Raw genomic sequence first — 15,164 nt, forward strand, 5'->3', positions numbered from 1 at the left:
TTTTAATAGTGAATGGTTTATGGGAAGGAAAATTGCTGGTAAGCTTTTGTGTGGGTTTGAATCTCTATAATTTTATCTTCATGGTCTTTCCATGAGATATACGCAAGAAGAAGCAATTTACTGGCTTACTCTTCTAAGAATGTACACTCTCTGAACTTGAACCGTAGGCCGTACTGTGATGCAGAATGCCTCTCTTAGCATCTCCTGCTGGAGTTCGCTGAGAATCACAGTGACGTTTTCACAATTGCTAAGTAAACCTGTAATGAAACGTGTTTCTCTTCTTCGGATAAAATTGTTATTATGTAATAAGTCTCTGGAGACCACCTTGTACAAAAATATGCCAACAATATCCCTGAACAACCTACAAAATTTTGTTGGTATTTGAATTCACCCTGTATAAGTATGGGGAAACGCTAAAAGACTAAAAATATAATTAAGTGAAAATCATAGTGTGAATACTTAAACTCTAAAGCTAATTATGAGATTGTGTGAAATCTCATTAAAAGGGAAAAGTATGATTTCAGTGAAGAAAGTAGGTCCCTACATCAATTACCTGTTCAGTGACTGTGTTTGAGGGTATTCTGAGGGTGAAGAAACACCAAATGTGTCATATCATTAGTGTAGTTGTTCTTGGGGAACAGTTGAGTGTCACATTTAATGGATTCAGTGAACAGCTGGTACACATACTTCGTATAACGTTATTTAAGAAGTATTTACAGATTATTGAAAATACAAAAACTATTGTGCAACTAAATTTCCCCACAGGCTTATAGAGGAGCATTTGCCTTTTGAAAACAGTAATACTCAAACAGGCCATATTTTATGATGATCAGTTAGTCATGTTTTTAACTTGAGAGGTTTCTTATTAGCTGGCATTAGGATATTTACACAACACTGCATACATTTTCGACATGCAGCTGCCTTCTAAACATATGCATGCAGGGCGAGAATTTTTGTCATGATGGAAAACTGGGTTATCACATCATAGTATGCACACAAAAAATAGCGGTTTGTGATGGCACTAGGCATCACATCATGCAACAACTAAGTTTTTAAAAAGTCTTCAATTTCTTTCCATCTGGTGAACTAATTATTTTTATATTGTCAAATTTCAATGTGCATTTTCTTTACTTCTTTATCTGTGGTTGTTCCGGTCTCAAGAAATGATAAGCAGGCATTTTGGCATTCTGATTACAGTAATTGTATTACAAACAAGGTTGATGGTTGGACACCACATTGGCAATATATCCTTGTAACATAGACTCAGAATTATTTTTGTTTTGCTGTCAACATTGTTTGCTCATTAAAGAGAAATTATTCATGTGGAATAGGTTATATTCTTACTTACTCATATGTATGGACATGCAGAAGTACAAACAGTGGAAAGTTGAGGATGGAATAACATCAATATTACGAAAAGGATAGATTGCCGTGCTTACCTTGTTAGGTAGCATGCCTTTCTTCCAGTTTGAAAACAGTACCCACCCAACTGTAATAATAGATTCATTCTGAAAACAATATTCAAGACTGTGGGTAAGGAATTTCTTTCCAGTTCTGTTTCTTGAAGGAGTGCCTGTCCAACAAGATTAAGAGGAAATGGAAGAGTGTTAGTGATAAAAGTGAAACTGTGAAGCTGGGTCACAAGCTGTGCCTGGGTAGCCTAGTCAGTAAAAAATACCATCCAAAGGCAGGGTTCTTGGATACAGCTGTCGGTCTGGCACATAGTTTTAATTTGCTAGAAAATTTCAAAAACAGCAGCGCTCCACTGATTCATTCATTATTTATGTTCTGTCAGTTAAGAATGAAAAGGAAAAATGGCATGTTATTTGAAATGATCGTTTGCTGCTCTTAGTATTAAACTGCTATAGATCTCACAGTTTTATGATACCTGATCACTCTCATTATTTAAATTAATAATAATCACCCGATACTGTCAAACAGGTTAAAAGAAAGTTATTGTTTATGTAATGTGCAAACTCCTATTGTAAAGCCAGCTATCATAAATGTCTCAACACTCAATAAACATTACAGTGTCAGTAGGTAATCTGAAGTGTTAACATGTGTTTCACTTTTATTGTCAGAAATCTGTGACTGAAGAGGACTTGTACATCATTCCAGATTTGAAGAGCTCATTCCTCCAAAGAAGAAATTGGAAGAAGAATTTGAAAATTTAAAGTCACAGTTGACACGTCTGAACAGTCCAATTGTGTTTTGTCACAATGATTTATTGCTTGGAAATGTTATCTATAATGCTGAAAAGAACTCTGTTACCTTCATAGATTATGAGTATTCCAGCTACAACTATCAAGCTTTCGATATTGGAAACCATTTTGCAGAATTTGCAGGTAAGGTTTCACAGTATTTCTAAAAAAATAAAATACTTGTCTATTGCATTTTTATGATGTAGATTCAGTGGATATTTTATGTGACTGGCTTTCTAAAAGTGCCCCTCACCCTTCGCATGTGCACGCACACCAGGTGGTGGTGAGACATGTTTCGTAAGAAACAGGGGTAGGGGCCGTGTGGGGTAGCTGCGCAGTCTGAGGCACCTTGTCATGATCCATGCAGCTGCCCCCATTGGAGGTTCGGGTACTTCCTCAGGGGTGTGTGTGTGTGTGTGTGTGTGTGTGTGTGTGTGTGTGTGTGTGTGTGTGTGTGTGTGTGTGTGTGTGTGGTTGGTTGGTTTTTTAAGTTAGATTAACTTGGCGCGTAAGCTTTGGGACCGATGATCAGCAGTTTGGTCCCATAAGACCTTATTTCCAAAGAAAGTGACAGGGCATGTGACTTGGAACTCAAGGCAAGAAAGACCTATGAGAGATGAGGAAGAAAAAGGCAAAAACTGAGTCAGCTTCAGAGGGTTTAGAAGGCCAAAATTAGTAAATCAGTAATCTGTGTCAACTTCACCTCAAAGATAATTATGAGAGGGGGAGAAGTAAAGATGAATATATAAGAAGAAAAGATAAAATAAGTTGGAGAACTATTATGAAAGTGCAAGACAATTCAAAATGAATATAATGATTGCAAACAGTTAAAACTACTTAATGCATCTGTGACACACGGATAAAAATTACAGAGAAAGTAATTGTAAGTTCATAGAAATTTTACATACTGGTAGTTTATAGTATTCTAAGAGACTCCCCTAGGTCAGTTGAAGAGATCTAAGCAATAATTAATTTCATACCATACATTCTGAAGCAATTTTGGAGTTACTGACAAGACTGAATTACAAATGGAACTTTATTCAGTGAAGGAGGCACATACGTAGGATCCTTCACATAACCCAGTAAAAAGAAATCCATGGGTGCCAAGTCTAGAAATCTATGTGCCAAGAGCAGAATTGTCATCACATTCAGTATGAATGATTCAATGGTTTAGAAGATATAGATTTAAAATTGTGTGAACCACTATATCCCAACATGGAGCGCTGTGTTGCTGAAAGATGTAAAGGTGTAGTCCATGGAATCTGTATCAAGCTGTGGCTGTGGGCATTGCTCAAGCATGCCCAGGTAAATGTTCGTGCAAATATTTAGCTCAATGAAGGAAAAGGGACTGCATAATTTTAACTACATATCAGCAGCAGGCTCATTTAGGAATCACTGTGCTTGTGCACCAGCCGAAAATTTGAACTTGGTTTTTCATTCCCAGTAATTCTTACAAATACATCACAATGAATTAAACAGATGAAGCCATTTGTAATGTCTTTAATCATATTAGATTTCTGTATATAACAATTGTATAGAGGAAAGTTATTAGGAAGCAGTGGATCCTAAGGAGGAAGGGACGAGAGTAAATGGAAATGAAAAATGAGGACAGGTAGGGGAGGTGTGAAGAGAGTGTAGGTTGAGTCTGTTATTTTTGGGGATGAGCAGATGTATTGAAGTAAATTCTTGGGAGTTCTGGGGAGAAGGTATTGGGTAAGAGATTCCAAAAGCACCATGTGATATAGCCAGCATTCGAGCCTTGTGAGCCGCACTATAGATCATGCTCACAAACTGGCTACTGCAAATGTAGGACATTTTCTCTTCATCCATGTGTTCTACCAGGCTCTTAGCAAGTCCCTCATATTTTGTATGTTGTCCAGTGAATGCTTGATAAATAATGCAAGCAGTTTTGCATTTGACCCTGCATTTAATATTGTAAATTTTGCTAGTGATGCTACTGAAGTAGGTGATGGTTCTCATTCCATGAGAGGCAATTTTTACAGCAGAGTCAGTGTTGTTGGTGGGAAATGATGGATACGGAATGTCATATGTTCGACAATGATGATTCAAACATTAGGAAGGCGACACATGGCAACCCAGACTAGTTAGGGGAATACGGAGGGATGATCTTGTATGAGGACTCAACTTTGACTGTTGCACTCTTGGTGTTGTAACCTGTGGAGATGTTAAAAACTTGGTTAGTAGTGAGTAGTGAAGGAGACGCTTCCAGTTGGCATAGAAGCATGAAGTGTGCTGTTCTGAGTGGGAAGACTGCTTGTGAGATCTTTTTTTTAAGTAGGTTAGAGTAGTTATTTTAATGGACAGTATTATTGTAAATGTTGAGAAATTTGTTCTATAGCATATTTGTTCACCATAGGTATCTTGACTATAAGAAAAGAGTTTTCAAAATGAAAGGAATGGGAGCTGTCAAAAGTGAAGATTTTGTTGATTGAACACTGGAGGGACATGGTGTAAGAATGATGTTAATGTTAAAAGAAGTACGCAAAACAAATTTTGGCCACTGATAAATCCATCAAAAAGATTGAAGGGAAGGGAAGTGATTATGTATTTGCTCATGACTGTACTTCATATACAGGGTGGTTGTAATTAAAGTTTTGCTACTGGAGAAGGCCACCATGAAAAATGAGCAATTGTAAGACAATGAAACTTTGTGGAAATATTTGTAAGTACATGTGGAATATAAATAATTAATAAACCTCTGAAAGAAAACCATTTTAGTTTCCAAAGAGGGTAGCTTATGTGAATTACATACCTTGTTTACACTCCCGGTTACAAATTTTGCTCAGTAGCTTGGAACTGTACTGGGGATACCATTTCACAGTTGTTCGCAGCACTTTTCGAATGGTGGACCTTGGAATGTTCAACTGTCATGGCACAGCTCATGTACTGCTTGAAGATTGCACATTGCATCCACCATTCCCAGACATGACAGCACTAACATCAACAATTTGTGGCGCAGTTGGTCATCAGCCTCTCCTGAAGCAATTCCCAAATTACCAGTTAATTCAAACTTTTGGATCACATTCTTTAACTGCAGTGCAGAAAGTGCATCTTCCCATATTCGTTTAATGCGTCAAGATGTGCGAAGAGCAGCAGCACTATTGCTGTTGTTTTACAAAACAGCTTTATGAATGAAGCTCTGCTCACCTTGTCTAGATCCATGTTGGTATTTGGGTTTCAACACTACTTTGCCATACCTGCACCGATGCGTAATTGTAAGTCATCACACTAACACTAGCACACAGTTTGACCATCTTTATTGGAAGATCACTACCCGTTATGGTAAATAGTTTTCTGTCTACAGTGGCTAAGTACTGAAAGTTCAGTTGTAACCATCATACAATTCTTGAAAAGACAGATTGGATTGAGAAAACTGTATGCACATTCATAATGAGAACTGAAATCAGTGGTTAAAGCTCACAGACTAAATATACCAACAATAGTATGGAAAACTGTTGAAGATTGTGGAGAAAGAAATTATTCTCTCAATACCATTTTGATAGGTAGTTGTACTTTGGTAGTTCTTGTCATACTTGAGAAAGGATAGAGGGTATTGTCTCAAACAAGTGCCATAAATATGAAACTCCAACTTTACACTGGTTAAAATTAATTTAAAAAGTTTCCCATAAGTACTCAGAAAATGACAGTTTTTAGTACATTAGGATAATTTCCCAATACTTGTCCAAAGTAAAGGTCATTGTGTATGTTAAAAACAGTGTTGTGCAAATGTAGCTGCAGCTTGTTTTTTTCCATATATTACATGATTACAAAATATGAAATACCATTATTTTGTAACATTAGAGATTTTAATTTCTTATCTATAGTAAATTGTATTAGGACAAACAGTGTCTGCATAGTTTGTACTAGCTTTAGTTTTTATTGATTGTATGCATGTATGTCCACTGATAAGCCTAAACACTACAACCATCTAACTTACTAGCTGTTGGTCCACCTTTAAAATGCAATACAGAGCAATGATTCTGCATGGCATATATCTGTTGAGGCCTTGGTAACTTTGCAGAACTATGTGGCACCAAATGTCTACGTACGGGTCACTTGTGTTCTGTAAATTAGACGTTGTTATTCGTGAGTGCATAGCTGATATCCAGTAGTGTCCCATCATTTTCACATCAGCCAAATTTGGTGGCAAAGACATTGAGAGTTCACTGTCATACTCCATCAAGCCATTGTAGCATAAGTCTGGACTTGTGACACGCAAGGTTATCCTACTGGAGGACACTATCACCATCGGGAAGACGTAGTTTGTAGGGCTGCAAGTATTTCGTAGTAATGTTCATAGTCCACAGCTATTGTGGTGCCTTCAGTTACTATCACAGGTTCCATAGAAGCCACCCCCTGTGGCTCCGGGGGTTAGAATAGGCTCGAGGTATTCCTGCCTGTCATAAGAGGTGATTAGGAGGAATCTCCCACTTTTTGGCTGACTGACTTCTGGTCCCCTTTCAGGGTTTGAACTACACCTCTTTCAAAATTATCCAAAGTGCAGGTCTTTTGGGGATGGATGCCTTACGTGGTGTGCCATACATCCAGTGTGCAGTTAGACCTTCTGCACCTCATATTGTCCTGAATCTGCAACACCACCTACAATCGAGTTATCTTGGCAAGGTCATCTTACAGAGTACATTATCTACATCCATATTTAATTACCTCCTGCGTCCGGCCATCCTGATTTAGGTTTTCCATGATTTCCCTAAATCGCTTCAGGCAAATGCTGGGATGGTTCCTTAGAAAGGGCACGGCCGATTTCCTTCCCCATCCTTCCCTAATCTGAGCTTGTGCTCCGTCTCTAATGACCTCGTTGTCGACGGGATGTTAAACAGTAATCTCCTTCTCCTCCATAGTTAATTACCCTCTTTTGCCCTAAGACAAAATTTTATTTCTCAGAACCAAAATCCAGCATGGTAGCCAGCCCATTGTGGTGGGGCCATCATGTACCCATTTGGTGTTTGGCCCCCGACAACACAGGGATCGCACTGCTGATGCCAGAGCTGCAAACTCCCCACATATGCCAAAGAGTAGATGCCCATCTTGGGACATCAGGACTCCTGGCAACAACCATCATGCTAGGTGGTCTTTGCTGTGGCTGGGTGCCACCTGTGGGGGAGAGTTCCTGATTGGGGTGGGTGGCATCAGGGTGGATGATGTGCAATGAAGTGAACCAAGTCATATTTTGTTGGGTACTGAGTGGCCCAAGCAGTCTCTAAGAAAGGGAAGGTTGACTACAATCTTCACAGGTATGACCCTAAATTGTTCCCCACTCTAGCAACACCATGGGAGGAACATAAGGCTACAGAACGCAGAGATTCATATTTATCTAGATACTCAGTGTGCAGCAGAACTGATGGGAACACGTTTCCGGATACAAAGTCGCTCTTTTTGAGCATCTGGAGGATAAGTTTGGGGAAGTGATAACTCTGTCCAAAGTGCACAGTGGATCGGTTTTGATTCAGATGGCATCCCCAACCCAGTCCTGGGTGTTACTCGCTTTTGACAAACTGGGTGATATTCCTGTTTTGGTTACTCCCCATAAAAGCCTCAACATAGTCCAGGGATTTATTTTTTCCTGTTGCAGACCGACGACGAGCTATGTGCCAATTTGGAAGGTATACTGCTATGATGTCAAACCTTACGTCCCTCCCCCTATCCAGTGCCTTGAATGCTGGAAATTCAGGCAAATGTCCTCCTGGTGCAGTTCCAGCACCACATGTAGAGACTGCAAACATTTTCTGCAAACTAATACTCCATGTGCACCTCCTCCACCTGTGTCAACTGTGGAGAGCACCACTCCCCTTGCTCGCTGGACCGTCCAGTACTCCAAAAGGAGCAGAAAATTATGGAGTAAAAGACAGTGCACAGGCTGTCTTATTGCAAGGCTAAACTAAAATTAAAAAGGTTGAACCCTGTTCAAATGCTATCTACCTATGCTGCTGCTAGAACGGCATCGCCATCAATGACTCCATTATGCCCCTCATTACACTTCCTTCAGTGGGCCCTCCAGCTGGTTGGGGGCACATCTTCTGTTGATTCTAAAGCTTCTACTTTTGGAGCATCACCCCCCCCCCCCCCCTCCCGTCCCCCAAAAGCCAAGGACACCGTCCCCTCCCCACAGTCGGAGAAGCAACAGCCTCCTCTGGCTCCTCTCAAGTGGAAGGGGTTCCTTGGGACTCTACCTTCCATGCCCCCCCCCCCCCCCCTCTCCCCTGTGGTCAAGTGGATACCAGCCAATGGCCGAAAGAGCCAGTGGCTGCTAATTCAAGGGTTTCACGGTCTTCCTATATCCCTGAAGCTAGTTCTGCGAAGCCCTTCCAACTAGCCCTTAAGGAGTGACAAGAGGGCAGACCATCAAAGAAATAGTCTAAGAAACAGAAGCCTCCAGTGGCCCCCACACTACCACTCTCCCACAGCTCTGCATCTGAGAATGCGGTGGAGATTCTGGTGTCCCCTGAGGACCTAGATCCTGGCGACAGCTCGGATGCAATGATACTGGATGCCAACACTCATTCAGTGGCAGCAGGTGATGCTGAGGTGCAATTTGCCTCCTTAGTCAGTTTATGCCTTCCCAGTTGATAGATCCCAGACGACAGAAAGTGCTATTCTCCAGTGGAACTGCAGTGGTTTTTTTTCTCCCACTTGGTTGAGTTATGTCACCTTTTAAGTGTTACGCCTGCTTTTTGCATTATCCCTCAGGAAACCTAGTTTCCCACAATGAGGTCCCCTGCCCTTCGTGGCTGTTGGGGGTGCTACAAAAACTGCCCTGGCTGTGACAGACCATCAGGTGGAGTTTGTATCTTTGTCCTTACCTCTGTGTGTAGTGAATCTGTGCCCCTTCAAACATCTTCAGAAGCTGTGGCTGTCAGGGTGAGGACTACACAGGAAATTCAGGAAATTACCATCTGTAACATCTCTCCCCCTCCAGATAGAGACGCACTGCCCCATGTATTGGCTGCACTCATTTCGCAACTCCTCCTCCAACTTTTTCCTTGTGGGTGATTTTAACACCCGTAACTGTTTGTGGGGTGGAACCAAGTTTACTGGCAGGGGCAAAGATTTTGAGGACCTACTAACTCAACTCGAACTTTGCCTCGTAAATACAGGTCCCTCCACATGTCTCAGTGTGGCACATGGCACAAACTTGGCCATTGATCTCTCGGTTTGCAATCCTGACTTTCTGCCATCTATTAGCTGGAGAGCTCACAATGACTTGTGTGATAGTGACCATTTTCCACTCTTCCTGTCCCTACCCCAGTGTCCCTCACCTCGACGCTTGCCTAGATGGGCTCTTCCCGAGGCTGACTGGGATGCTTTCACCTCCGCTACCACTATTGAATCTTCATTGCAGGGCAACATCGATGAGGTGTTTCACATCCTCGCTACTACCATTGTTACCACAGCCGAACCGGCAATCCTTTGTTCCTCAGGTTGCCCCACCCCCCCAAGTGGAAGTCAGTTCATTGGTGGTCGCTGGAAATCACTGTGGCCCTTAGAGACTGTAGGTGGGCTCTCCAACGTCGTAAGTGCTACCCATCCCTGGAGAATGTCATTGCCTTGAAATGGCTCAATGCCCAGGTCCAGCTACTCATCAAATAATGGAAGCAGGAGGCTTGCGAGTGCTATGTATCCACCATTGGCACATGAATCTCTCCACCCCAGGTTTGGACTGAGCTCAAATGACTTTAAGGCTATGAGACCCCTCCGCGTGTACCTAGAATTTCTACCTAAGGAGCTGTATCTGCTGATCCAGACATAATTGCAGAGCATCTTGCCGAGCAATATGCTCACACCTCTGTGCCTCAGAATTACTGCCTTACATCTTATCTCCTCAAACAGCGGGTGAACAACAACGCCTATCTTTCGCTCCCCGCCACCCTGTGCCATGTAGTGCTGCATTCAGTGAGTGGGAATTTCTCAGTGCCTTTGCTGACTGTTCTGACACATCCTGTGGCCCAGACTGCATCCATTCCCAAATGCTTAAACATCTGTCAGCGGCTTACCTGCAGCACCTTCTTGCCATCTTCAGCTGCATCCGGAGTCATTGCCAATTTCTGTCGCAATGGCGGGAAAGTATCATTATTCCAGTGCTAAAGCCTGGGAAGAATCCACTAGATGTGTGTAGCTATCATCCTATCAGCCTCACCAACATTCTGTGCAAGCTGCTCGAATGTATGGTGAACCCACAGTTGTGTTGGCTCCTTGGTCTTGCGGTCTTCTGGCTCTGTCGCAGGACGGTTATCGCCAAAGGCGCTCCACCAACAGCAAGGTCCACCTGGAGTCTGTCATTCGACTGGAATTTTTCCAGCGACACCTTATTGCCGTCCTTTTCGACCTGAGGAAGGCCTATGATACCACTTGGTGACGACATATCCTCTCTACTCTTCATGAGTGGGATCTCTGGTGCCCGCTCCCAGTTTTTATACAGAACTTTTTGTCACTTCACATTTCCAGAGTTTGCACCCAAAATACAAGAGAATAGGGTCCTGCAGGGCTCTGTCCTGAGTGTCCCACTCTTTTTAATTGCTGTCAATGGACTTGCATTAGCAGTGTGGTCCTCAGTATCTCCCCTCCTATATGCTGATGACTTTTGTATTTCCTTCTGCTCCTCTTCTATTGGTGTGGCTGACCACTGGCTGCAGGGAGCTATACGGAAAGTGCAGTCATGGACTGTCATGGCTTTCAGTTTTCGGCCACAAAGATTTGCGTTGTGCACTTCTGTCGTCATTGTACTGTCCACCCCCATCCAGAACTTTATCTCAATGACCAACTACTTTATGTAGTGGAGACTTACCAGTTTTTGGGACTGGTCTTAGACACCCACTAAACTTGGCATCCCCAACTTTCATCAGCTTAAGGAAAAGTGCTAGCAGCATCTTAATATTATTAGATGCCTGAGCCACACTGATTGGGGAGCTGATCATCCTACACTGCTGCAGCTATACAAAGTCCTTGTACAGTCCTGTATTGACTATGGGAGCCTGGTGTATGGTTCAGCATCGCCTTCCCCACTGCATCTGCTGGACCCTGTCCACCATTTTGGAGTTTGGCTCGCAATGGGAGCTTTCTGAAAGAGCCCAGTGAACAGTCTTGTCATGGAAGCTGGCTCAATTCCACCTGAGGCCTTTTGTCAGCAATTTTTCTCTCTTCTCGGTGAGTTCCAGGGCTCAGAAATAGTCTACACCAATGGATCAATGGTAAACGGCCTTGTTGGCTTTGCTGAAGTTCACATTGGACATACTGAACAGCGCTCCTTGCTGGATGGCTGCAGTGTTTTCACTGCCGAGTTGGTAGCCATCTATCATGCTCTTGTGCATATCCGCACCTGCGTCGGTGAGTCCTTCGTCATCTGTAGTGACTCCTTAAGCAGCCTACAAGCTCTCAACCAGTGCTTCCCTTGACATCCTTTGGTAATAACTAACCAAAAGTCTCTTTATGCCCTTGGCAACAAAGGACATTCAGTGACCTTCATTTGGACCCCAGGACACGTCGGGATACAAGACAATGAACTTGCTGACCGCCTGGCCAAACATGCTATTGGTAAACCAGATCTGGAGATTGGCCTGCCGGAGACTGATTCGTGATCGGTCTTCCACCATGAAGGAGACAACAAATGTGTGGTGGTCATCCATGCGAGCCACTCACAGGGACTATGTTGTCCTTTGCCAGCTCCAAATCAGCCATACGTAGCTAACGCATGGTCAGCTCCTCCATTGCGAGGATCAACCTCTGTGTCACTGTGGCTCCCCTAGGACTGTCATCAACATCTAGTTGGACTGCCCAAATTAACCTCTCTGCAGCAGACTTTCAACGTTCCCAGCACCCTACCTTTGGTGCTGGGTGACAATGCGTCAACGGAATGCGTCAACGGACGATTTAGTTTTACATTTTATTCATGTAGCTCGGTTTTTATAATGAGCATCTGGCCTTCTCTCAAAGGCCTCCACCCTCCCTCCATTTTACCTCTTCGTCACTCTTTCTTTGCATTTTGTTTGCCATGGTGTTAGTCTTTTCCCTATGTGTCTTCATCTCACCTTGTCTTTTAGGCTGGACATTTTAGTGTGTGGAAGAGTGGCTGGCTCATCCTTTTTTTATTCTGGTGATCAGCCAGCCCAGGCCATCTGCTCTATTATTTTAATACCTTCCTCTACTTTTCCTCATTTTTTGTTCACATACTTCGTTTTCTCATTCAGTTTGGTTCCCAATTACTTTTATGCCTATTACTTTCCCAAACTAATTTTGAGAGTTGTTTTACCTTGAGACTTGTTTGCGTGAGGAAAAAGCGACTGATGACCCAGTAGTATGGACCCTTTATACCCCAAACCAACCAATCTGTGGAAGCCCAGTATGTTGTTCCTCGTAGCACAATAATGACACATTTGCCTGCATCCATTTCATGGTACAGGTTTTGAGCAGCCAGTCATCTGGATGACCATGTATTTGGACATGACAGTTGATATGGTGTAACAAGAAATGCGATTCATCCGACCAAGTGACACATTCCTAGTTATACAAGGTCCAGTCTAGATGATCGTGTGCTCACTGCACTGATAATTGACAATGTAGTTGTATCAACATGGGAACATATTTAGGTCACCTGCTGTGGAGCCCCATATTCAACAATGTTCGCTGAAGGGTATGTTCAAAAACACTTGTGCCTGCATCAGCATTGCACTTCATTGTTAGATCTGGCACATATCACTGCCAATCCAGCTTTAGAAAGCAGGCAAGCCTCCAACTTCCATTTTCATTGGTGAGCTGTGGTTCCACCATCTTTCAACAACCTTCTACACATTCCATGAGATTAACATGCAAACAGCTGACTAACTTCACACATTCAGAGATGCTCCTCCCCAGACACCATGCAACAACAATCTGATCTTTATCAGAGTTGGATTTCCCCATTTGAGGCCCATATCATCACTAGAATGATTCCTCATTTGTCTCTTGTACTGTATACTTTACTTACCATGTCATGTGGCCACAATGCCACAAGGTGGCATTCAGTCCTGTAGTGGGCAGTGGTCGTACTTGTTTTGGCTCATCAGTGAATGTTGTGTGTACCTACAAAACTATTTGTTTTCAGGAGTGTCAGATGTGGACTTTGGCCGATATCCAAGTGAGGACTTCCAGCGTCAGTGGATTAGTGTGTATCTGGAAGCATTTGAAGATCGTGAGCCTACAAATGATGAAGTTGAGCAGCTCCTTGTTCATGTCAATAAATTTGCTCTTGCAGCACATTTCTTATGGGCTGTCTGGTCCCTTATACAGGCTGAGCATTCCTCTATTGATTTTGACTTTCTTGGGTAAGAACTCATTATGCAACCAAGCTTAATAATCCTTTTACTGTCTTTAGTATTGTATTTATATGCTTTCTTATTTTAAATTTTTTTCGTAAATATACACGGTCAGTAAAAAAAAATCAGTATACCTGGAAAGAAGTTGGCAATTTTGATCCAATGATAGCATATGCCTCCTGGGGATAGAAGTAGTACTGATAATGATTTCAGCATTGTCCACCAACAGATATTGTAGTGGTGAAGCTACCAGAGTGCTACCTGTGTCTACCTTTTAATAGGGAATCCTCGCAGCAAGAAGGGTTCGTGTGGTGCAGACATTTGAAGGATGTAGGCAGTCATGCTATGGAGATGCACTTGTGCTTCATACAGCCAACTGTTCAAGTTTGAAAGTGGTCAAATTGTGGCCTTTTGAGTGGCAGACTGGTCCTTTCAGGGAATTGTCACACAAGTTGGATGTATTGTCAGTTGTGCTATGATGCTGGTACTGGTGGACATGTGAACATTCTCACATCCGTAGAAGAGGTTCTGGATGCTCACACAGCAGATGTTCGCCAGGATCGTTATATTGTAAGGGTAGCAGTGGCAGATCATACAACTACCACAGCACAGATAAGAAGCTCGTAAGCCTGTATGTGTCAACACAAGTTGTTGTGAACCAGTTATTAGCAGTGGGACTAAGAGCATGCACACCTCTAGCCCCTCTTCCACTCGCTTCACAGCATCGACATGCACAGCTCAACTGGTGCCATCAGAGGATCACTTGGAAGATGGAATGGTGCACCACGGTCTTCAACAACTAAAGCAGATTGTGCATGCAAGCAACTGATGGTCATTTGCTCATATGATGTAGGCCTGGTCAGTGCTGTCTTGTAGAGTGCCTTTGTCGAAGGTACACTAGCCTCACCCAAGAACTTATGGTCTGTGGTGTGTTAAGCTAAAACTCTCATATGCCTTTGATGTTTCTGGATGGGATATTAACCAGTGCTCAGTATATGCAGAATGTTATAGTCCTCCTTGCAACAGAAAGGTGATGTCTTGTTCCTACAGGATAATGCTTGCCCATACACTATCTGTGAAACTCAGTGTGCTCTACAAGAAATGCAGCTACTTTCTGGCCAGCACTATCACTGGACTTGTCTCTAATTGAGCACATCTGGGATATGATAGGATGAGAAGCAACTTGTTACTCATTAACCAACTACTGTAACAGAACTACATGAACAGGTGGAGTAGGTTGGCAAAGGTATCTCAGGACAGTATTCACCATCTGTACGATCGAATGGATCCCAAAGTCAGTGCCAGCATTGCCGTTTGTGGAGGCTACACAACATACTGATATGTGTGTTTTAGTATGGTTCAATACCTGGTACATCAGAACTGGTTGTGTTATTGATCTGTAAATGTAATCATTTTGTGTACTTCATGTGCACTTTCGCAACAATAAATCTTGAGTGAATTTGAAACCTCTGAAAGGGTGTACTAATTTGTTTTGTGGCAGTTTTCTTTCCTTGGCATTACACATATACAGACACATTTTTCAGTAATTTCTATATTAGCGTAACATTGAGTCATTGACTTGTAGTATTGGAAGTATTGGTGAGTTTTGGAAGATGGTGAGATGCTGCAATATGCTGGT

At 42.6% G+C, this 15,164-nt stretch overlaps 1 protein-coding gene across 3 annotated transcripts in view; it reads left to right on the forward strand.

The window, feature by feature from the left end:
• The window catches only part of LOC126412594 (ethanolamine kinase 1), a 159,644-nt gene that overhangs the window by 132,832 nt on the left and 11,648 nt on the right, over positions 1-15,164 (forward strand). For all 3 annotated transcript variants that reach the window (XM_050082256.1, XM_050082258.1, XM_050082257.1), the window contains 2 exons: positions 2,119-2,345; positions 13,315-13,534. In XM_050082256.1, the coding sequence (XP_049938213.1) occupies positions 2,119-2,345; positions 13,315-13,534 (447 nt within the window). The remainder of the gene's footprint in view (positions 1-2,118; positions 2,346-13,314; positions 13,535-15,164) is intronic.

This window comes from Schistocerca serialis, chromosome 7, assembly GCF_023864345.2.
Source record: "Schistocerca serialis cubense isolate TAMUIC-IGC-003099 chromosome 7, iqSchSeri2.2, whole genome shotgun sequence".
In the NCBI taxonomy this organism is placed as follows: Eukaryota; Metazoa; Arthropoda; class Insecta; order Orthoptera; family Acrididae; genus Schistocerca; species Schistocerca serialis.